Here is a 24,594-nt window from a genome sequence, read left to right as displayed (position 1 = left end):
TAGACCAGACCAAAGGAAGATGCTATCACTCCCCTCATCTAACGAGAAGAAAGGGGGAGTGGGGTGACATGAATATTTCAGTTGAGTGGCAGTCTGTCTAGGGGGAAAATGGCTTTTGCTGATCCTGTCAGATTTCCAAAGGTGTGTGTAGCAAATAGGCCCCTCTACAGTTGTGACATGGGTTAGATTACAACCAGGAACATCTTAAAGACTCTCTTAGTTTTAAAAGTAGTTTAATCATACATGACAGATAGAGCACTAGGACAGTCTGGTGACTGACATGCTAAAAGCACCTAAGGATAGGTAGCTCAGTAATGGCCTCAAGCTGCAGCTTGTTGCACTCTTGCTAGGAAAAGGGAGAGCTGTTTTTAGCTGTTTAGCAGCTTCCTCCCAGGTGCCCATCGGGAATACAGAGCTCGATCCATAGCACAGATACACTGACAGTTGACGGCACCAGTAGAAGCAGGTCGATCGTCAGCACAGCACTGAATAATAATATAACTTTTCACTCAGAGCTTCAGGCTGATCATGGAGAGACCTGAAGTCACTGGCAGCCCTCTCTCCTGCTATGACTCCTGCAGTTCACAGAGGACCATACTGCGCATTGCCAGAATCTTTGCGGCAGACCTGGTGAGCAATTTCTCCTGCAGCAAAGGCTGGAGGGAAGTGTAAGATTCGAGGTTGCAATGAGACAGTACTGGCTTCGGATCTGGATCTGTGTGGATCTCCAGAAGTTTACACAGATCCCTTAGGGCCTTCGCCGATGCCAGAGCGCTGCTGTCGTTCAGTGGCTTCTGCAGGTACATTCTCATCAGGTTCTTCATTTTATAAAGACCAAATGTGGGAATCTTTTCCTTAATTAAGGGCAGGGTGTCCAGGTAACCACAGACAGTTGTGCAGAAGTCCCATTTCTTGGCAAAAGAATCCAAGGCTTTAAAGAGAACAGTGAGCTCCGATGTCCAGAAGTTATATACAACTAAGATGGGCTTGGGAACAGAGCGGAGGTAGCAGAGAAAGTGCTCTAGCCCTGTCTCAAGGGAGACGCCTTGTGAAATCAAACTGAGCACAGACTCTGGGGTTTGTATCACAGCCTTAAAGCTGTTTTCTCCATTTGCTGCAGCCAGCTGAGTGATCATCTGTGCTGGAGTAGGAAAATGGCAGAATCAGGAACTTTAGAGACATCATATAGCATCAGTAATGCAGAGAGACCTGGGATATGAGGAGCTGAGAGAAAGGGGTCAGAGGGCCCAGTGATCTCTTAGTTCTTGTCAAACTCTGGTATTGTAGGGACCCCCTGCCTACTGGCTGGAGATCTTTGCCTTCTGTAAGTGATGCCTGGGTGTAAAGGCAGCATTGGGGGGGAGGTTCCCAGCTAGTCCATCCTGCTGTCTCCTTTCCAAGCAGATGAGAATGCTTGTTCATAGAGCTAAGCGAGGTGCTGATCAGAGAAGGCTTAGATTCCAATTATTTATTCACCTGATGTAACACACTAGCAAAGTGTGCTTCTTTGTTCCTCTAGTGGCAGGCAAATATAAGAGGATATCAGCCCTGCTGCTGCCTCCTGCTAATGGAGTTAGTCCTTTAGTGCAAGTGGCAGGGGCCTGTGCTTTGGAGCTAGACGGCTCAGGTTCAGTGAAGACTCAGCTATGGTCATTACAATAGTCACTGGGTTGCTCTGTAAAGCACTTTGTCCCCATAGTGATTGGCACTATAGAAATATCATAGGTAGAAGGATAAACAAGGGGGAGTGGACCTGGGCCTAGCCACAAAGTGAAAGGCTCAGGATTTTCTTGATGCTGGGGGCTGATTTGTTTGAAGCCCTGTATGACTGCACGTGTCTAACCTGAACTGGCCTTGGAGTTTGTAGGAACTCCAGAAGGAAGATCTGCTCTGGATTGGTTAACAGCAGAGCAGGAGCTGCTATAGAAGCTCCTATCCCCTGCCCATACCACGCAGGTTATCTGCTAATAGAGATTCTCAATGAGCAAAGCAGACTCACTGTCTTTGTTGACCTTCATGTCGAAGAACACCAGCGTGCTTCCCCCAAAGCCAGCGCTGGCCACGACCCCAGAGCCTGGCGCACTGCTTTCCCATTCGAATTGCAGGTATAAGGAGGAGTCCTTGCTGCCCTCTAGCATGCTGGAGAGCTACAACAGAAAACCAGAGAGAATGCACCATGCTCACAGTAGTGCCAAGAATCAGCTGGGTTCACCTGCACTAGGAGGAAGCCCTGTGCATGTGCTGAGAGGTGGAAAAGGAGGCTAGGCAAAGGTGGCCGAGCCGGTGGGTAGAGGAGTGGCTGAGTTTAAAGTCTGTGCTCTAATGCCTGTCTAGGTAACCACCTTGACACTGGTATGAGCTTGGGACTGCCCCCCCCCTCCCCAAAGGGAAAGGAGGAGGAGGAGGCAGAAAAGTTTTGTTCCATGGTCTTGTATGATCTCTCGATACTCATCTCTAATGCTGTGGGAGCCAGATGAAAAACAAAAAAGTGGATGGGAATGGATGATGCTTCCTTTTCATATTTTTTTCCTCCAGGTTTTCACTGGCACCTCACAATTTTGAAATCTCACCTGACGTGAAATATGTTGACCTACTTTGCAGTTGGTTGAAAAATGGGGGCACATATTTTGAAATGAAAAAATTCTCCATGCTTTATTGTTTTTTCTTGGTTTTCAGCAAAATTTGAAATGTTTTGGGCAGAATTTTGAGACATTTCTGATAATTTCTCCTCTCTTTTTGTCTCTCTCACCCCCTTGGTATTTATGAAGCACTCAGACTAAGCACTGTAAGGCTCTGTACTCCTTGGACAAATGCAGGGTTGTTTCCTATGTGACATTCTCCAATCCTCTTTCCATTACAGATGTGCCTGCACTTCTGCCATTCTGCTTGGGAGACTAGTCTGGAGTTTAATAGATCTGCAGCTTAGGAAATTGTTGTGTCTTGTAAACACAATCTGCAAAAACCACCCTGTTGAGTCAGGTCCCAAATAATTGTGGTTACTAAATATATCTTAACAGGCAGGGCTACACTCCACACAGCTGGCTGGTTGGGCTCTGGTGGCTTCTAGAACATGGTGAATGCCACTGGAGGGCTCACCAGTTATTTAAAGGGACACTACCCTTTTCCAATAGACTACAGAAATATTGCCTGCTGTCTAGCTTACCTAATCTTCTTCTGCTCAGTTTCATTTAATTCATGCGAGTTTATACCCCTTGAAACAATTCTTTGCTCTCCTTTGCATACTAGGAACACACTGTATGTTGGGCTTGATTCTGCTCTCATTTACACTGGTATAAATCAGAAGGAAGTCCATAATCAATGGAGTTACCCAAGGTCAAAAGCACTGTGCTGACTTTTCCTTTCTATTCACAGCAGTTGAGAGACTAGGTCTTGCTGCCACTACCCTGGAATGAGAAATCAGTTGTTCTGCTTCCACTTTTCCACAGAAGGTATCCTGCGTATGAAAGATCCCAGAGTTTGTGCCATCAACTGCCCACAGCAAACTAGCACTTGCTGCATCATATCTAGACAGAGGTGTGGGCCAGAGGTCAGACCCAGAGCTCTCGAGTTCCTATCTAGGGTCTGACACTGGCACCTTGTGTGTGCTGGGATACAACTGCTGTCCCTTGCTGTGTCTCAGTTTTCCCACCTGCAAACGGAGAGCGATGGCTTTAAGCACTCTACTGGGCTGCAGGAAATGTGGGTTCAATTTCTGGTTCTGCCATGGGACTGCAAGGTGACATTGGGCAAGCCACTTCCCTCCCATCTGGACAATGGAGACACTGATACTGACCATTGAGATCTTCTGCTCTCTATATAGTCATCGGCACCACCCTTCTACAGAATGGGAACTGAGACAGAGAGAGAGATGTGATGTGCCCAAGCTTATGCAGCTGGCCAATGGCAGAGCCATAAACAGAACCCAGCTCTCACAAGAGGAGAAGGGCTATATACCAGGGAAGGAAAGGCGTTATTTAAGTTTAGGGCCAATGTTGGCATAAAAACGAACGAATATGAAGTGGCAATTTAAGGCTCGAAATTAGATCAAGATTTCTAACAATCAGAGGAATGACATTCTGGAGCAACCTCCCAAGGGGAGCAGTGCGGGCAAAAAGTCTAACTGGTTTCAAGACTGAGCTTGATAAGTTTATGGAGGGATGAAATAATAAGACTGCCTATAATGGCATGTGGCCCATCAGCGACTGCTAGGTAGTAAATATCCCCAATGGCTGCTGATGGGACAGTAGATGGGGAGAGCTCTGAGTTACTACAGCAAATTCGTTCCCAGGTGTCTGATTCTCCTCCCAGGTAGGATACATTAAGTGGCCAATGCAGAACATCGGTGCTGCCACTGCCATCACAATGCCGAATGGGAGCACTCCAAACTGTTATTGGTGTTGTCTCACCCGGAAACAGAGACATTTTAAAGTGGATGGGTGACTGTCAATGTGGAAAGAGGCGTCCTTCATGTCTAGAGCTGCAAACCAGGCCCTATGGGAAAGGGAGGAGATAATAGATGCCAGTGTCATCAGGAGCTGAAAATTAGGTATGGGGAGGTGCCCTCTGCCCTTCTATGAAAGGAGGAAGTACAGGGAGTAAAACCGCCTGCCTGCGAAGGGAGGTCTCATGGGCTCTACTGTGCCCTTTGAAAGAAAAGCATCTGCTTCTTGCTGTAGTAGACATTGCTGGGAAGGATCCCCGGGAAGTGGGGGCAGTGGGGAGGAAAAGAAAGAAATTCTATGGAGTATCCTTGGTGGATGATCTCCAATACCCAACGGTCCATCGTGATCTTGCCCCAATTGTGGGCGAACAGTGCAAGCTGGCCCCCAGAGATGACCTGGGGGGCCGCAGGTGGCAACGGGGACGGTTCGCAGTTATCAACCGTGATGTCAAAACTGTGTCTTGGTTTGTTGGTGGGCCAGGGTGGAGGAGGTGGCCATGACAGACACTGTGGGTGGCTGTCACTGGGGTCAGTGGTGCCTACGGGTATGTGTGTGTGTGTGTGCTGCTGATACTAGGCCAGGTAGGGGGCATATGGCTGGGGATGGAATGATTGGTGCTGCTGTTTGTGTTGGAGAGTTAGGATATAGATCCCCATGGAGCGCAAAATTGCTCTAGAGTCTTTAAGCGAGTGAAGGGACTAGTTTGTTTTGGCAGAGAACAACTTGTCCTTGTCAAAGGAGAGGTTTGGACCTCCCAAGGAAAACCAGAGGACTGCAGTCAGGAATCTTGTCACATGATGACACCCATGGAAAGGGAGCGCAAAGACCCGCTCGTGGCATCGACTGCCAGTTGGAGGCCCACTTTGGCCACCAGGCACCTCTCTTCCACCAGGGCATTAAACTGTTGGTTCTTTCTAGAGCAGCATTGTTGTTGAAATCATACTTATCCAGCAGAACCTGGTAATTTGCAATTTGGCATTGCAATGCTGCCAAGTAGCCCTTTTCCCCCAAAAGGTCTAGACGCTTGGCCGCCCGGTCTGGTGGACTGGACTTGTATGTGCTGGCGCACCCGTTCCATCGCTGCATGCATAACCAGAGAGCTGGGGGATGAGTGGGAGAAGAGAAAGTAGGTCTCCTTAGTACTGGCCTGTCACACATTTTGGTGTGGATGTAAAGGAAGCAGGAGTGTGCCACACTGTCCGTGTGGGCTGAAGGATAGAATCATTAATGGGCAGTGCCAGCCATTACGGTCCCTGTGGTTGGAGGATGTCCTGCAGTTGACGGTGCTGGTCCTGGACCACCTCTAACGGTATGCCCAGATCCTCAGCTACCTGCTATAACTGGACCAGATACTGCCTTTGGTCATCAGGGGCCATAGAAAGGGAGGAATGAGGGTCTCGTCAGGCAAACCGCAGTGAGTCAGTACGACCCCGTTCATTCACTGGCATGGGTAGCTCACAGGCAAGCAATGGAGAAGGCAGGTAGGGCAGCTGCAGTTGCTCCATCAGGAGAAGAGGCTCAAAACGTCTAGGAGTCTGAGGGATGTTTCTGGAAAAATTGGAGAACCGAGGTGGTGTTCATGGGGATGTTTGGACCGGTAGGTGCGAAGGCAGTGGGTGGATGGGCGGTGCGCAAGCTGGAGACTGGTCAGGGCAGGCAGATGCTGGGACAATCGGCAATATCACCAGATCCTTCTTGTGCTTCAATTCATTCTCGGTATGGGGAAGCTTAGCACTGGTGCAGCAGTTCTGGCACATGACTCCTCACCTTACCTGGTCTGGCTCGGGAAGGGAACACTGCTTGGAGGTGGCTCTCAATGGGGACTTGCTCAGATGCCCAGGAGAATGCTTTGTACCCTCATGTCTCGGCTCGTCCTTGACCGTCGGTACTATCAGATGGGAGGCGTGGGAAGTGCTGGGAGGAGCACTCACCACTGGTGATGGGTGCTGCAGTGACGGTTCCAAATCAGAGTGTGCCTGCGGTCTCATGGCATCCTCCATAAGCAACTTTCTGAGGCCAAGTTCCCACGCTTCCCAAGTCCGTGGCAGGAAGGACTTAGAGATCTTGCAATGAGTCGTGATATGAGCCTCCCCATGGCAGTAAAGGTAATGCTGGTTCTCGGTGAACGACGAGCACAAGTGAGGGCACAAAGCACAGTTTTTAAACCCTGGAATGTGGGACATAGTACCTGGGGAAGGGAAAACATACCGCGAATGGGGTAAACAATCTCTAATTAACTACATTAACTACTATGTGTACTTACCATGCTATACAAGCAAACAACAAACAAGAACTCTATACAACAGTCCAAAGTGCTCTCTTAGTCAAAAACTGAGATCCCGGAGGAGCAGGGGTTTCGACTCCAGCCATGCGGCAGTAAAAGGGAACTGGCGCTGTGTTGACTCATGCAGCATAATATAGCCTCAGCTGGGAGCACAAGATGACATGTGGGTCAATGAACACTGCTAGGAAAACCTTCCAGCCCCACTGCATGGCGTGCATGTACTCCCACATTTGGAATACATATAGGGACCACCACTCGAAGAAGACTCTAAACTCGTAAGTACTTTGGCAATGGTCTCTTGACCTAAGTCTCTGCCCATCAGTTACTATTCATGGGAGGCAGAACTATTCCTAATCCTTAGGTTCAGAATGGATGGGGTTGGGGACAGGACTTTCCCTGTGGAGGGTCCTTGGTGGTAGAACTCACCTAGAGGGCATCTGTTGGAGTCCTTCACCAGCTGCTTACAGGGTGAGATGAGTGCCATTTATTTGAGCAGGCTTATCCTTACCCATGGCTTGGGTTGGCTCTGCTATTTTCTTATATTTGCTACCCCTTTCACTGCTGTTGATGGCATCAACTGACTCAGGGTAGTAGCCACCTGAGTCTTTGCCCATGTGCCTGGTCCTTTGGGCTGCTTGCTTCTTCCTTTCCATTGGCATCCCATGGAGATACCCACTGGGGGCCCCCCATCAATACAGCCAGACAGCAGCTCTTTACAAGGCAAAAGGGGCAGCTAGATTAATAGTTGTCCCAATTCACTCTACACCTGGTAGATGGGATTTCCAAAGGAGTCTGAGGGAGTCAGGTGTCTGAATCCTTTGAAAAGCATAACGTGCTCCTGGATGTTCTTAGCCAGGAGTGCGGTGAGAGCGGGCTCTGAGCAACGGTGCTCAATGGCTTCCACGGCGAGTCAAAGCTCCCTACCTACTGAAGCTATGATGAAGGATAGATAAAAGGAGGATTCACGGACGCAGACACCAGCCTGGGAGGTGTGTGCAAAGCATTGAACAGACACTACTGTAATTAATCCTCACAGCACCCCTGTGAGGCAGGAAGGGTGAGTACTATCATCCTCATTTGACAGGTGGGGAAACATGAATGAAAGGTGAAGTGAGTCACTCAAGGCTCCACAGTGAATCAGTGGCAGAGCCAGGATTGGAAGCCAGTCCCCTGTGACTCCAAACTCCATGCTTGTTCCTCCAGACCATGCTGCATGTGGGAGAAAATGCCAGAAGGCGTTAGGGTTTACCAAAGGGACAGGGGTGCAGCAGGCAGCATTGGAAGAAGGAATGGCATGAGCATAAGTCCCTTGGTTGGATTGGATCCAGTTCCCATTTAGGCTCAGTTCACCACTGGAAGAAGGAAAGAGAAATTGCAAAGAAAACAGGTAAGGAAGATGGCAGTGGGTTGCTTTTAATTTTGAATTTGTTTTATTGAGTGTAACAAGAGTGACTTACATTCCTGCATTCTTATCCCATACAAAAGCACTTCCATGTTACATTCCCCAAAACCATGGCACCCATCCCAATCATATATCTAACCCCTTCCACTGAAAACAGGTCCCTCCCCACCCCATCAATTCAACTGCTTCTTTATTTCTAAGGACATCGGCCACTGGGATTTGTCATGTGGTTAAATATATCATGAATCCTGTGGATTTTTAATATTGTTTTCAAAGCAGGGGGTGGGCGGTACCTTTTCAAAGTGTTACATGAAATTTTATCTACACAACTACTGTTAAAGTTTCTACATACTGAATAGCTTATCCCCTGTCCCATGCATCAAAGATGGTCCCCATTTTTGTAGCCCTAGATAATTGCTAATGCTGATCCAACAGTAACAAACAAACTACAGAAAACCTCATTCGCTAATGTTTCCATATATCAAAGCTCCAAGGGCTGATCCAAAGCCCAAGGAAGGCAATGCAAAGACTCCCACTGATGTCAATTGCTTTGCAGCACACCCTAACTTTGCCCTTGATCTGGGCAAATTCAGTTTGGAACAGACAATCTCTGTCCTATTGCTTTATCTTTGGCCTATGCTAAAAATTCTCTTCCCTGTGAGGTTTATAAATTCCACAAGCTTCAGCCCCTAGAGTCTTTAATTAAAATATCGTTAAATATAACTTCCTTAATTCAGTCACCCTTAACTGATCTTGTAAGTTTCTTTATATGAAGCTATTTTGTCTGAAGATCTTAAAAGCTCTGCCTATTTCTTGAGCAGAATGGGTAAGTTCCTTCGATCAGAGATACTCCTCTTTTGACTCTGACAGTGCGGCGTGTCATGGACAATGGTGGCATCGTTGACAAAGTCATCCTTAAAATGAGTAAAAAACCAGGAAAGTTCTAATGGGCGATACACAAAACTGCTGACTTCCAACATTCCAAACTTCAAACCATCTGAACTGACAGCCTGCAAACATAGCCTGTGGTTTTAAATCTTAGTGAGATCTAAAAACAAGACAAGTTTGAAGTTCCTGGGCCCAATTCTCCTCTCACCTACTCTGGTGTAACTCAAGAGTGAGTGCACTGAAACCAATGTAAAAGTGACAGAAGTCAGAGAAGAATTAGACCCTCTACATTTTAGTCATATTGAGTCATCTGAGAGCACTTTCTGATGGAGACTAACAGGAATTATTGTTCGCCCACTCCCCCACTCTCCAATAACTCACAAACAGCTCAAATGAAGTGGCTCAAACAATTCCCCTTTGGGCTGAGACAAAAACATAAAATTGAAGCCTGCATTTGTCTGTGTAAATTATGAGCCTGTGAAAGAGCAAGCTGGAAATCAGTCTTAACTAGATCACGTGCTACCAGCACCAATTATAAAAAATGATTTTCATGCATTTCATTCTGTAGTGTAGCATAGCGCCACTATCCAAGTTAAGCTTGAAGAAACTAGTTCGGGATCATACTGCCAAATTCTATAAAGGATACTTCCTCCTATTTAATTTTTATACTACTGTCATCAATCAATAAAGAATAATACCAGAACATCTCAATGAGAATGATGTAGGAAGGTGCTTGAGTTCCAGAAAAAATACCAATTGGGCAGAATTTGTGGGCTGGAGACGACTGGAAACATTAAGTATAGAAATGTGCAAAAGGATTTTTATTAGGAGATTTAGCAGTTCCCTTAGACTCCTTTGGAAATCCCAGGAAAGATGCAAAGTTTGGATCTGAATCCAGATCTTTACTTTTTTGGGGCCATCTCTAATTAAGCGCTGATCACTTAAGTTTCTTACAAGCCAGGAAAAGAAAACACTCACAAAGGAGGAAATGAACTCCCTGAGGGGGACATTCACACAGATTGACTTGAGAGGGTCATTTCAGCAGCGCCATCTACAAAGCTGTATTTGCATGTGATGTGAGACCATTTCAATGTACTTGCTGGCACATCCCCTGCAAGAGAAAATGCCTGAGACAGTTACAGTGGCATTCATGAAACATGTGGGTCCAGGTTCCCCACTGCCCTGCACCCTGGATAGTCAATTACACCTAGGCAGTGTGAGCGGAGCAGATCCAAATGCTATTGGTTCACGCCCACTTTGCACAGGTGTGAGTGACATAGAATCATAGATTATAGGACTGGAAGGGACCTCGAGAGGTCATCGAGTCCAGTCCCCTGCCCGCATGGCAGGACCAAATACTGTCTAGACCATCCCTGATAGACATTTATCTAACCTACTCTTAAATATCTCCAGAGACGGAGATTCCACAACCTCCCTAGGCAATTTGTTCCAGTGTTTAATCACCCTGACAGTTAGGAACTTTTTCCTAATGTCCAACCTAGACCTCCCTTGCTGCAGTTTAAACCCATTGTTTCTGGTTCTATCCTTAGAGGCTAAGGTGAACAAGTTCTCTCCCTCCTCCTCATGACACCCTTTTAGATACCTGAAAACTGCTATCATGTCCCCTCTCAGTCTTCTCTTCTCCAAACTAAACAAACCCAGTTCTTTCAGCCTTCCTTCATAGGTCATGTTCTCAAGACCTTTAATCATTCTTGTTGCTCTTCTTTGGACCCTTTCCAATTTCTCCACATCTTTTTTAAAATGCGGCGCCCAGAACTGGACACAATACTCCAGCTGAGGCCTAACCAGAGCAGAGTAGAGCGGAAGAATGACTTCTCGTGTCTTGCTCACAACACACCTGTTAATGCATCCCAGAATCATGTTTGCTTTTTTTGCAACAGCATCACACTGTTGACTCATATTTAGCTTGTGGTCCACTATAACCCCTAGATCCCTTTCTGCCGTACTCCTTCCTAGACAGTCTTTTCCCATTCTGTATGTGTGAAATTGATTTTTCCTTCCTAAGTGTAGCACTTTGCATTTGTCTTTGTTAAACTTCATCCTGTTTAACTCAGACCATTTCTCCAATTTGTCCAGATCATTTTGAATTATGACCCTGTCCTCCAAAGTAGTTGCAATCCCTCCCAGTTTGGTATCATCCGCAAACTTAATAAGCGTACTTTCTATGCCAATATCTAAGTCGTTGATGAAGATATTGAACAGAGCCGGTCCCAAAACAGACCCCTGCGGAACCCCACTCGTTACGCCTTTCCAGCAGGATTGGGAACCATTAATAACAACTCTCTGAGTACGGTTATCCAGCCAGTTATGCACCCACCTTATAGTAGCCCCATCTAATTTGTATTTGCCTAGTTTATCGATAAGAATATCATGCGAGACCGTATCAAATGCCTTACTAAAGTCTAGGTATACCACATCCACCGCTTCACCCTTATCCACAAGGCTCGTTATTCTATCAAAGAAAGCTATCAGATTGGTTTGACACGATTTGTTCTTCACAAATCCATGCTGGCTGTTCCCTATCACCTTACCACCTTCCAAGTGTTTGCAGATGATTTCCTTAATTACTTGCTCCATTATCTTCCCTGGCACAGAAGTTAAACTAACCGGTCTGTAGTTACCTGGGTTGTTTTTATTTCCCTTTTTATAGATGGGCACTATATTTGCCCTTTTCCAGTCTTCTGGAATCTCTCCCGTCTCCCATGACTTTCCAAAGATAATAGCTAGAGGCTCAGATACCTCCTCTATTAGCTCCTTGAGTATTCTAGGATGCATTTCATCAGGCCCGGGTGACTTGCAGGCATCTAACTTTTCTAAGTGATTTTTAACTTGTTCTTTTTTTATTTTATCCGCTAAACCTACCCCCTTCCCATTAGCATTCACTATGTTAGGCATTGCTTCAGACTTCTCGGTGAAGACCGAAACAAAGAAGTCATTAAGCATCTCTGCCATTTCCAAGTTTCCTGTTACTGTTTCTCCCTCTTCACTAAGCAGTGGGCCTACCCTGTCTTTGGTCTTCCTCTTGCTTCTAATGTATTGATAAAAAGTCTTCTTGTTTCCTTTTATTCCCGTAGCTAGTTTGAGCTCATTTTGTGCCTTTGCCTTTCTAATCTTGCCCCTGCATTCCTGTGTTGTTTGCCTATATTCATCCTTTGTAATCTGTCCTAGTTTCCATTTTTTATATGACTCCTTTTTATTTTTTAGATCGTGCAAGATCTCGTGGTTAAGCCAAGGTGGTCTTTTGCCACATTTTCTATCTTTCCTAACCAGCGGAATAGCTTGCTTTTGGGCCCTTAATAGTGTCCCTTTGAAAAACTGCCAACTCTCCTCAGTTGTTTTTCCCCTCAGTCTTGATTCCCATGGGACCTTACCTATCAGCTCTCTGAGCTTCCCAAAATCTGCCTTCCTGAAATCCATTGTCTCTATTTTGCTGTTCTCCCTTCTACCCTTCCTTAGAATTGCAAACTCTATGATTTCATGATCACTTTCACCCAGGCTGCCTTCTACTTTCACATTCTCAACGAGTTCCTCCCTATTTGTTAAAATCAAGTCTAGAACAGCTTCCCCCCTAGTAGCTTTTTCAACCTTCTGAAATAAAAATGTCACAAGACATAGTAGCAAATCCGGCCCCTGGTGGAGCCACTTAGCTCACCACGTTGGAGTTGCAGCAATTGGGCTAAGGGATATGAGTCCAGAGGGGATTTGCCAACAGCTGGAGATCACCAAAGCACGGGTGAGGGCTGCCTGTGCTGGTTGTACTGGGAAGGGAGAGGGGACTTGCATTGCTTGTTCCATGCTCAGAGCCGTAGTCAATGAACAGGGCATGTTTGAGATGGGACGACACCTTGAACCAAATATTACTTGTGTGGCTCTCTGGGCTTCAGGGGGGTTACAGCAGGGATGAATTTGTCTCCTTTTGTTTTCTTTCAGTAGCATTAAGCGATGCATTTCTCCCTCAGCCTACGGCATTGTGCTTGGGTAAGTCACACCCGTGCTTGCCTGTGTCTTGATGTACAGTCAGCAGCCATCTACTTCTACTCAGAAACAACAAGGAGTCTGGTGGCACCTTAAAGACTAACAGATTTATTTGGGCATAAGCTTTCGTGAGTAAAAACCTCACTTCTTCGGATGCATAGAAGTGAGGTTTTTACTCATGAAAGCTTATGCCCAAATAAATCTTAGTCTTTAAGGTGCCACCAGACTCCTTGTTGTTTTTGTAGGTACAGACTAACACGGCTACCCCCTGATACTTCTACTCAGGTCAGTCTCTGATACCAGTCTCCTGAGTGAGGCATTGCAGAATAACCATACCCAGTTCTCAGCTAGCACGGTCATCTGTAGAGTGCTTTACAAAGGAGGGCAGTAGCGTTATTCCTGTTTTACGGATGGGGAAACTGAGGCACAGAGAGCTGAAGTGACTTGCCCAAGAACACACAACAGACCAGTGGCAGAACCGGGAACAGAATCTAGGTCTCCTGAGTCTTTAGTCCTGTGCCCTATCCGCTAGGAAACACTGTCTTGGAGCAGTAAGTGGATATGTCAAACACATAATGCCACTGGTGAAGGGGAGGCATGTGCTTATCTGGGAAAGAGAGAAGGGGTGTCTAGACCACTGGGAACATCAGCTGGGGGGAAATCCACAATGGGCTTCATTTTGGAAGGGATGTTAAGCAATCAGAAAGCAGCTAAGGACCTATCCTTGCTATTACAGAAGCAAGAGCTCAACCCATTGTGGCGCATTGAGAAATGGCATAGAGTCACTGAAGGAGAAGAGAGCGAGAGAGCAGATGATGAGAACTCTTGCTGAACAAACATCAGGGTGGTGGAAGAATGTTCTGAAACATCCCAGCAGATTCCTTCCGCTGGAATCTGACTGAGTTATGGGGAGAGGAGCCAACAGATAATGTGGTTACTCATTCAGAAAGAGTCCCGGAGGAGAAGGTTAAACTTATACCTGCCTGATGACTCTCATCCAACTAAGGAGAGGTTTTCTTGCCGACACCTAGGAATCTTGAAAGGTATGTGACTGGCAGATTAATGTGGATCCTTAGGACATGCCAAACCTTTAGTGCATGGTCTCAGAATCCTCACTGAACCAAGTGGGGAGAATTGTAATGCTAAGGCAGGTGGCTGAACGTCCCAACCATAGTGTGCTTGTGTTTCCATTCACTGCCGTTGATCTTACAAGTGGCAGCGACTCACAGCATTTTGGCACAATTGATATTGCATCCCAGTTACTGTGGATCCTGGGCTCTTATTGCACTCACCACCGTGTCTTCGTCGGTATCTTCAGAACTGCTTATCACGATGCTGGAGTCTTCTGCAAACAGAAGACAGGGAGTCAAGTGCCAGTTTGAACAGGTGCAGCATGAAAGCCACCGAGGGCTTGTGCAGAAAGGGGCACAGGACAAAGGAAAAACTGGCAAAGCACCGTGGGTCCCTCCCCAGCCACACAGTGCTTGCCAAAGCCATATAAGGGTCACATAGTGGGCTGGTTGATGAGTGTTGCATTAGAGTCCTCTCCACTGGCTGGGATGTAGCAGCAAGAGCTTTTCCAGAGAGGCAGTTTCCTCTGTTGCTGCATGTGCCGATTTTCCTTTTCACTCCAGCTGAGATACATTTCACCTCAGTGCTGCCCTCCTGCCCTGATCTGCTACAAGAAGTCCAGTGCTTCAGGGAATTATTTCCAGCATCATAGCCTGGCTTTTCTATTCCTCGCTTTCTTATTTTCCTCCCTTCTGCTGCCGTTCCTTTCTTCCTTCCCTGGGTGTTGAGGCTGTGTAGTTGTGTCTCTCTGCATCACTGTCTAGCCACACTGAACTTAGCCTTTCCCATCTCCTCCTCAGTCATTATTTTCAGTCACTCATTTCAGAACAGTTCCCTGTTTGTCTGTATGTGGAACCAGGAAAGCCCAGATTACTAGATGTTGCTATAGATCATGGATTCTCTACCTGTGGTCCAGATCCCTAGCAAGGGATCTGGACCACAAATTAACAATTTGGGGATGTGGTGGGTGGGACTTCTCTTTATGGCTATACGGGAGAGGTCCCAAAATTATTGGAAGTGGGGGTGGTCTCTGAACTTTTGTGCTGTAACATGGGATCATGTCATGAAAGAGGTTGAGAAGCCAGCTGCTCCGAAATGACTGTAAAGGCTCCATCAATGGGCATTTGGTTTTACATGTTGAAGCTCCAACTCATTTGATTTTCATTGGGCTGCCGTGACAATTAGGGAACCCAACCCTTTACCCTGGGATAAGGAGTCTTGGCTAAGCACATGTCACTACAGCCCATTCAGACGCCTGCAGGCCAGCCAGGTGATGTTACCTGATGGCTGGGTACATGTGGTGGTACTAAAGTGTGATGGGGTGTGCAAGTTTCAGCCAATGCCAACACTGAAACCTCCTCTTGCTGCTAGCCTGTGTTTCCCCATCTGGCTCCACGGATGCCACTCCTCTCCCAGAGCCTGTTACCTGCCTGCTCACCCCTACCCTGGAAATGTGGCCCCATCACTGCCTTCTCCAGCCCTTCGCCAGCTCCCCCACATTCCAGGATCCAGTGAGAAGTTGCCTCCCTCCATGGATATGGTCCATCCTCTCTGATGGACGTTGCGTTTTTTCTCCACCCCTCACCATTCCCTCTGCTTGTGGGCCATTGATTGGCTCTCTGCCCATGGCTGGTGCAAGAGCATTCTCCTCCGCAGCTCCTTCTACCTGGAAAAAGCCTTTTTGTATCTTTCTGCCTTGCCAGCCTGTTCACCCAGAGGGGGTTAGTTCACCTCTCAAAAGAGGTCTCTATGGCCTATGGCCCTGATCTAGCAAAGATCTTAAATTTAAACACCGGGACTCAAATGAAGAGCTTTCCTGGATCAGGAGCTGTATCTCTCAGCTCTTCTTCTCAGGACTTCACTATGGAAAACAACATTGGGAGGCTGCATTTTTAAAAGTATCCACCAGAGGTCCCCCCTGCAGTTCCTTTCTGTCTGCCGGCTAGGACACAGATCTGGCTTGGAAGGCTGGGGAAGGACCCAGTACTATCTGGGCAAGGCTGTGGCTGCATTTTAGACTAGTAGAGCTTGATCCCTGGCTGGACTGTGCCTGCACCTGCCTTGCCGAGCACTGTGGCCTCACAAGTCTGCTAAGTGGCCCCGAGAAGGTTCCCCCCCCACCCCTGTGTGATACTTGCTGATATGGACCTCTCTCTCATACCCCCTCCATGCTGCCTGCCATAGTGGTGTGGGTAGAGAGGCAGGGGGACCCAAAGAAGTATGGTCAGAATACCCTGGCTTCACTGACCCTGGCCTAGCAGTTGAGGCCAAGATCTTCAGGGGGCCTAACTCCCATTGATTTCAATGGAAGTTAGGTGCCTAAGTCACTTTGGGGATCTGGGTCCTGGTGCCTTGTGGCTGTTACAGGCAGGTATAGCTCAGGCTGCTCTAACACACAGGGCTGGATGGGAGACATGGCTGCAGGAGCACCATGGGTAGGACATGGGAAGTGGGAGATGTATTTCAACTTTGCTCACCATCCTGATGTGAACTCTGGGCAACTGGGACTCGACCCTGCAAGATCCTGGAGGTGCTCAGTTACACAGCGCTTTTCCCTTTTCACTCTCAAAGTGCCTTACAAAGGAGGCCAGTATCCATATCCCAATTTTACAGCTGGGGAAACCGAGGCACAGAGAGGGGTGATGATTTGGCCAAGGTCACCCAGAGCTCAGGGACAGAGCTGGAAACTGTTCCCAGATCTCCTGGGTTTAGGGTGACCAATAGTCCCTTATTACAAGGATCGTGTTTTTTCATCTCTGTACAAGGTCAGGAGTGGCTGAGTGCTGCAAAAAGCAGCAAGAAATACCACTGGAGAATGGAGGTGAGTGCTGCTTAGTATCAGAGATTCTAGTTTTCCATGATAAAAACCTCCCACAAAATTCTCTGATAAAAAACCATAAAAATCTGTGTTTTTCCGTAATTAAAAGGAAACGCTGAACTGTAGTTTCCCTAGCCACAGTATAGACAGGTATCCATTGAACACAATGTTTGATTGATCTATTTACAATTTTTAAGCTAGCAGTCTGAGCCCTGCTGCCCATTCTCCTGATAATGCGAATTTTTGATTATCCAATCTGTCCCTGGTCCCAATTAGATCAGAGAATCAGGATTCCACTGCACATGTTCTTATTTTTTCACAAAATGTAAAACTAGAGATTCTCTGTAAAAACACAAATTCCATGTTTTTCCCTGGCAAACAGATTTCTAGGATCCCTGCTTCTTCTTCTTATTCTTAATTGATAATAATAAATAATAGCAGTAGGAGAGGTGAGATGGGAGTGCTAAGAAAACAGTTCCAAATATTTGTTTTGAACTACAATGTTGGCAACCCTAGCTGGGTCCCAGTCCTGTGCTCTATCCACTAGGCTGTACTGCCTTTGCCCTGCTCCTTACATGAGCACGGAAGGTGCAAATTACAAAGCCAGAAATCTGGAGGGTGAGGCTGTGACCTCTGCTTCATAATCATTACGTTCCTTTCAGGACCCTTCTCGTGGCTACGTCTAGCTGCTTTGGCCCAAGCTCCCCTTTCCAGATGCCCCGTTGTGATCTCCCCACAAGGCTCCCACTTCGCCCTTCCTACCTTGATCTCCGGGCTCAGAGTAGGCGTTTCCCAGCTCCTGTGAGAGCACAGCGCCCCTCGCTGCAGGAGCCCCTCCGCAGTTTCTGCTGGGTGTTGAGGTGCTGGGCCCAGGCTGCAGGTCCCAGTCTAGCAAGCCCTGGTCGCACTTGCTGGGGGTTCTCTCCAGCACCTTGGGCTGAGATTCAAGCTTCAGCACCTTGGGAGGTGTCTGGATGGCCTTTTCAGCTTGGCCTGGTTTCCTCTTCCCTGGGGGAGCCTGGGGAGGGAGAAGAGCCCCTAAGCAGCGTGGGGATGGGTACCCGCTCAGGGAGCGTTGTGGAGCAGGCTGACAGTGTGCTGGGCCAGAGGTTTGCTCGGTCTTCTGAACACCCAGCCCGGCTGTGGGGGACTCTTTAAAATCCAATTACTGCTCAAAAGTTCCAGAGTAAAATATAAAGGGCTGGACTGTTATTGGGAAGTGAGGTCTCTGCTCTGTCACCCGGCTCCCTGGGTTTGGGCTCCAGATGTCACATGCTGCCTGCAGGGGGTGGGCAGAGTGGGCAGGGAGTGGGCGGAGTTATGACCCTCCTTCCCCCCACTCCACATGCTCCAGTTGGCACTGGCTGCGTGCCCAGGGCAGTGGGGGAGGAAAACTGCACCTTTCTCAGGGCTGTGGTAAAAGAGAGGGGGCTATGGGAGGGACTGTGACGCCCCAGGGGTACTGCTCGGGCAGTAACCTGCACCCACGACCACTAGCTCAGGGTGAGTGCAAAGGGCAGTCTAGCCCTACATGGTCAGAGTACTGAGTGTGAGCTCTTTGGGGCAGTGGCTATGTCTCTGTGCTGCGTTTGTACAGTGCCTGTGTAGTACAATGGGCTCCTGGGCTGTGCCTGGGACCTAGAAGCTGCCGCGCTACAACCAGTGACACTCCCTTCTCTTCCCTGTGCACTTTACGGAGCTCTGTAGTGAATCTGGGGCCTGAGTGCCAGCCTCGCTGAACCCACAGGACAGACTCTGAGCAGGAGGCAGTTGTGCGAGCTTCCTGCACCCCACTTGCACCCCACCCTACCCTGCAGAGACCACCAGAAGTGCTGGGTTTGTCTAATTTTTGGAGGGGCCCTGGGGGATGCCTCCAGCAGGTGGCGTAAGGGGCAGAGACCCCCGATACCCCCAGGGAGGAGAAAAATACCTCCATCGTACCAGGGACAGGCTCCCTTATACTTGGCTCTGCACATAGACTTAGGGAGACACAATCCCTGCCCTGAAGAGATTACAGGCCAAGAAGGCAGAGACTTACAGGGAGGCAATCAAATAGATACAACGTGCTGGTGTGAATCAGCATAGCTCTGACAACTTCTCACTACAGCCCAACCATCTGCCGTACCTTTTGGTCCAATTGTTCTGCCGGCCGCTGGGCTCCTCCCCCCTGAGCTCAGGTCCCAATCAGAGAGGGAGGGTCATTAGCAAGCCAGAGCTCAATTTTCCATAATCAGCAGGAAACTTACTATGCCCAGGTGCGTCTCCTGGATGTTGCCGGTAAGCATGGGAACTGGGTGCTGCTCTCGAGTCCTGAGCTGAGTAAACTCCCCTGGCTGAAGAAAGCACAAAGGAGCAATTAAAAGGAGCCCTTGGCATTCGGGCTGATAAGGGCCAGTGCATATCTGAGGTCAGCTTCTCGGAGTTCTAATCTGGACATTACAGGGGCCAGATCCAAAGACCCCAAGGAGCTGCTTCCTCAGCTTGGGCTGATTGGTGGCCTGCTACAGCTGGGGAGAGAGAAAGGGAGAAGGTGCTGCAAGAAAGGCTGAGGAACCACTGAGTGCAGGAGCCTGGTGGGATGCAGCCCAGGTAGTTGGACCTCCAGAGGAAGAGGATCATGGGACGTGAGTCTGGGAAACAGCTGACTTGAGTGGCAAGGTAGGGAGTGGTCCAGGGAAGCAGTTAGGGAATAAGAACATAAGTATGTCCAGACAGGGTGAGACCAATGGTCCATCTCACCTAGTAGCCTATCTTCTGACAGTGGTTGATGCTAGATGCTTTAGAGGGAATGAACAGAACAGGACAATTATCAAGTGATCCACCCCTGTCATCCACTCCCAGCATCTGGCAGTCAGAGGCCAGGGATATCCTGAGCATGGGATTGCATCCCTGATCATCTTGTCTAACAGCCATTGATGAACCTATCCCCCAAGAACTCATCTAATTCTTTTTTGAACCCTATTATACTTGTGGCCTTCACAACATCCCCTGGAAACATGTTGTACAGGTTGATTGAGCATTTGTGTGAAGAAGTACTTCCTTATGTTTGTTTTAAGCCTGCTGCCTGTTAATCTCATTGGGTGACCCCAGGTTCTTGTGTTATGTGAAGGAGTAAATAACATTTCCTTATTCACTTTCTCCACACCATTCATGATTTTATAGCCCTCGATCATATCCCTCCTTAGTCGTCTCTTTTCTAAGGCGACCATTCCCAGTCTTTTAAATCTCTCTTCATACAGAAGCTGTTCCATAGCTCTTAATCTCCTTTTGAGATAGGTGACCAAGTAAGGTGGATTTATGTAGTTGCATTATGATATTTTCTGTCTTATCATCTATCCCTTTCCTAATGGTTCCTAACATTCTGTTAGCTTTTTTGACTGCTGCTGCACATTGAGCAAATGTTTTCAGAAAACTATCCACAATGACCCCAAGATCTCTTTCTTGAGTGGTAACTGCTAATGTAGTTCCCCTCATTTTGTACGTACAGTTGGGACAATGTTTTCCAATGTGCAATACTTTGCATTTATCAACATTGAATTTCGTCTGCCATTTTGTTGTCCAGTCACCCAGCTTTGTGAGATCCCTTTGTAACTCTTCACAGGCAGCTTTGGATTTAACTGTCTTGAGTAATTTTGTATTGTGTGCAAACTTTGCCACTTCACCGCTTACCCCTTTTTCCAGATCATTTATAAATATGTTGAACAGCATTAGTCCTAGTACAGATCCTTGGGGGACCCCCACTATGTACCTCTCTCCTGAAACTGACAACTTAGTCCTACCCTTTGTTGTCTGTCATTTAACCAGTTGCTGATCCATCAGAGGACTTTCCCTCTTATCCCATGACTGTTTACTTTGCTTAAGAGCTTTAGGTTTGGGACTTTGGCCAAGGCTTTCTGAAAGTCCAAGTACACTATATCAGCTAGAAGCAACAGAGGGTCCTGTGGCACCTTTAAGACTATCAGAAGTATTGGGAGCATAAGCTTTCGTGGGTAAGAATCTCACTTCTTCAGATGCAACTTGCATCTGAAGAAGTGAGGTTCTTACCCACGAAAGCTTATGCTCCCAATACTTCTGATAGTCTTAAAGGTGCCACAGGACCCTCTGTTGCTTTTCACAGATTCAGACTAACACGGCTACCCCTCTGATACTATATCAGCTAGATTACCTTTGTCCATATGCTTGCTGATACACTCAAGGAATTCTAATGATTTCCCTTTACAAAAGCCAGGTTGACTCTTCCCAACATATTGTGTTCATGTATAATTCTCTCCTTTTACTATAGTTTCAGCCAGTTTGCTTGGTACTGAAGTTAGGCTTACAAGCCTGTGGGTATGTCTACACTGGCAAGTTTCTGCACAACAAGGTATACCACTTTTATTAAAGTATTGGAATTAAACTGCTGTCCACATTGTGCTCCTTGTGATGGTGGAGCACATCCACATTAGCAGCTCTTGCAACGGCAAAGAGAGCAGTGCACTGTGGTAGCTATCCCACTGTGTAACTAGCTGCAGGGTGTTTTGGGAAGGGTTCGCAATGCTTCATGGGGCAGGCACAGCATTACATGATGCAGGTTTCCCAATCACAATGTTCCATGGGCATCCTACTACATTGCCAGCTGCTTTTCAACAGAAGTGTGGGGGGGGGTGGGGTGGGAGAGTGTGTGACAGGGATTGTGTGTGTGTATGGAGGGGGGGAGAGACTGTGTTTTGGGGGACAGAGAGTGTGTCGGCTTGCTGTCTTGTAAGTTCAGACAGCGGCAGGAAGGAACAAGTTCTGAGGCAGAGGGAGGGGGAACCGCCATCAGCCCCTGCCTTCCTCCCCAGCTCTCCGCACAGCACTCGGTCTCTGTCTCTCTCTCTCACACACAGACACATACACCTGCCTCTGTGTTCAACAGCACGAGCGTTCCACATCAATGGTTTGCTTTGTGCCCCAGAGCAGATCAGCACAGCATGCAATGGCTGTCAGAAACAGAGCTTTGAAAGGGGAGGGGTACATGTCTCCAGGGCAGCCAAGTTCAAAACAATGAGCAGAGCGGTCATTTGAGGGATTATGGGACACTTCCAGAAGCCAATTGATTGCTTTCTGCACTGTAATGTGTTTACACTGCCAATACAGCGCTGGAGCCTCTGTGCTTTAAGGCTTAGGACTCTCAGGATATGTCTACACTACCCACGTTGCCACGGCAGCGCTGTGACATGGGCTGTGTAGACATGCTTTATTGCCGGGGGCAGAGCTCTCCTGGCGATTAAAAAAAAATCCCCACCCTGAACGTGGCTCCTGGCAATAAAGCACTGTCTATACTGGTGCTTTTCAACACTAAAACTTTTGTCGCTCAGGGTTTTTTTTTTTTTTTTTTTTCACACCCCTGAATGACTAAAGTTTTAGCACTGAAAGTGGCAGTGTAGACACAGCCTCATCGAGGTGGGTTTTTTGCAGCACTGCAACTGAGGAGTTTCTGTGCACTAAGTGGCTTGGCAGTGTATATACCTCAGGAGTTACACTGCAGAAAGCTGCTTTACTGTTCAGTAACTTGCCAGTGTAGACAGGGCCTGTAATTGCTAGGATCACCTCTGGCGCCTTTAAAAAAAATCTGTGTTACATTAGTAATCCTCCTGTGATCTGGTACAGAGGCTGATTTAAGCATTAGGTTACATACTACAGTTAGAAATTCTACAATTTCATATCTGAGTTTCTTCAGAACTCTTGAGTGAATACCATCTGATCCTGGTTAAATTAAAAAATTTGTTCCAAAGCCTCCTCTACTGATACCGAAATCTGGGACAGTTCCTCAGATTGGTAATCTAAAAAGAATGGCTCAGGTGTGGGAGGCCACATGCTTTGCAGTGAAGTCCTGTGCAAAGAATTCATTTAGCTTCTCCACATGGGGCTTGACTTCCTGGAGTGCTCCTGTAGCACCTTGATCATCCAGTGGCCCACTGATTGTCTGGCAGCCTTCCTGCTTCTGATGTACTTAAGATTTTTTTTTTTGCTATTAGTTTTTGTGTCGTTTGCTAGTTACTCTTCAATTTATTTTTTGGCCTGTCCAATTAAACTTTTACCACATTTTTTACCGTGTTGTTTAGCCGTGGTGGCACTTTTTTGGTCCTCTTACTGTTGTTTTGTTGTTGTTGATTTGGGGTCTACATTTAGTTTGAACCTCTCTTATGGTGTTTTTAAATAGTATCCATGCAGCTTGCAGGCATTTCACTCTTGTGACTGTTCCTTTTAATTTCTGGAAGCCAGCTGGGAGAAACCAGTTCTAAATGCTTCAAATAGGGTCCATGGACTGGAAACAAGAGGAGTGGGTGGGTCTGGGTTCCCCTACACACCCCAGCAGAGGGGTTAAATGCTGTGGTTTAAAGGGGTCTGAACCCCAAGGGGCTGGAGACAGCTGACCCTTTTCTATATATGCATCCGAAGAAGTGGGCTGTAGTCCACGAAAGCTTATGCTCTAATAAATTTGTTAGTCTCTAAGGTGCCACAAGTACTCCTGTTCTTCTTTTTGCGGATACAGACTAACACGGCTGTTACTCTAAACCTTTTCTATAGTTATCAGTGTCCTGCGTCACTAGACGTTTCACCACCCCTAGAGGGGAGCAACCACTAAAGATTTGGCTAGAGTCATAGTGAAAAACTACCAAGCACAGGGCTAAATGGTGATTGGCTGAACAAAGGGGGCATATGTGCCACAGTACCTGTTCAACTGTGGGGAGCGCATGCTGCTGCAAGCAGCCCTGGAGAGGTCGGGAATAACAGGCTGGCACAGGCCTCAACTTGCCCCTGCCTCAATTACAAGAAGAGGAGCACAAGTCAGCATCATGAAGTGTAATGCTCTGGCCTGGGCTGTGCAGGAGGTCAGATGAGATGATCTAATGGTCTCTGCAGGCCTTAATCCTACGGGTGACATTCTGGCCCCACTAAAGTCAATGGCATTAGAATACTTAGCTGCTATGTGGTGCTTTTCATCAACAGATCTCAAAGCTCTTTACAAAGGAGCATTATCCCCATTTTACAGATGGGGAAACTGAGGCACAGAAAGGGGAAAGTGACATATCCAAGGTCACCCAGCCAGAGAACCAAGAATAGAACCCTAATCTCCTGAATCCCCATCCAGTGCTCTATCCACTAGGCCACACTACCTCTCCTTGACATTATGAAGGCACGATGTCACCTCATGGACCACCCATCCAAATGTGCTTCTCTGTCTCCTCAGTTGTTTATATAGGGCCACCATTGGGCTACAGTGCTTTGCGAAGCACAAAGCCAGGCCAGGCTCTGGTCCAAAGGAAGTTACAGCCTCCATGGGATCACCACCTCTTTGTGTGGCCTATCTAGGGGTCCCAGCTTCTCCTAACTGACCCTCTTCAGTTTGTTTTCAATCAGAGCAGTCCATGAACTCACTCCTTAAACTGACTCTATCAGCCCTTCAACTCCAGGGCATGCACTCTCTTTGTTTCCTGGATGCTTTCTCAGAGGCTGCCTGGTGTGGGTCTGTAGCCCCTTGACTATCTTAAGCCATTCTGCCTCTTTCTCCCTCTCTGTTCTCTCCTAGTTATACTGGGTCATTTTCTCTGTTGGTCACAGGTGTGGCTGCCTGTCTCCAGGGTTGGCAGTTCTGGCAGCTATGCAGGTGTGTGATCAAGCTGATTGCCTGTAAGCAGGAAAGACTCTCCACTCCCTTCTGCCTAGG

The 24,594-nt window shown here is 47.5% G+C and overlaps 1 protein-coding gene across 2 annotated transcripts in view; it reads right to left on the bottom strand.

The window, feature by feature from the left end:
* Positions 1-216: 216 nt before the first annotated feature.
* Positions 217-24,594, bottom strand: part of PML (PML nuclear body scaffold) — a 35,345-nt gene continuing 10,967 nt past the window's right edge. For both annotated transcript variants that reach the window (XM_054042020.1, XM_054042023.1), the window contains 5 exons: positions 19,148-19,234; positions 17,664-17,919; positions 14,305-14,357; positions 2,000-2,147; positions 217-1,141 (listed from right to left, as the gene is read on the bottom strand). In XM_054042020.1, the coding sequence (XP_053897995.1) occupies positions 567-1,141; positions 2,000-2,147; positions 14,305-14,357; positions 17,664-17,919; positions 19,148-19,234 (1,119 nt within the window). In that variant the 3' untranslated portion in view covers positions 217-566. The remainder of the gene's footprint in view (positions 1,142-1,999; positions 2,148-14,304; positions 14,358-17,663; positions 17,920-19,147; positions 19,235-24,594) is intronic.

This window comes from Malaclemys terrapin, chromosome 10 (assembly GCF_027887155.1).
Source record: "Malaclemys terrapin pileata isolate rMalTer1 chromosome 10, rMalTer1.hap1, whole genome shotgun sequence".
NCBI classification, from domain to species: domain Eukaryota; kingdom Metazoa; phylum Chordata; order Testudines; family Emydidae; genus Malaclemys; species Malaclemys terrapin.
Note: the sequence above shows the minus strand (reverse complement) of the source record. Positions and strands in the feature narration are given on the sequence as shown.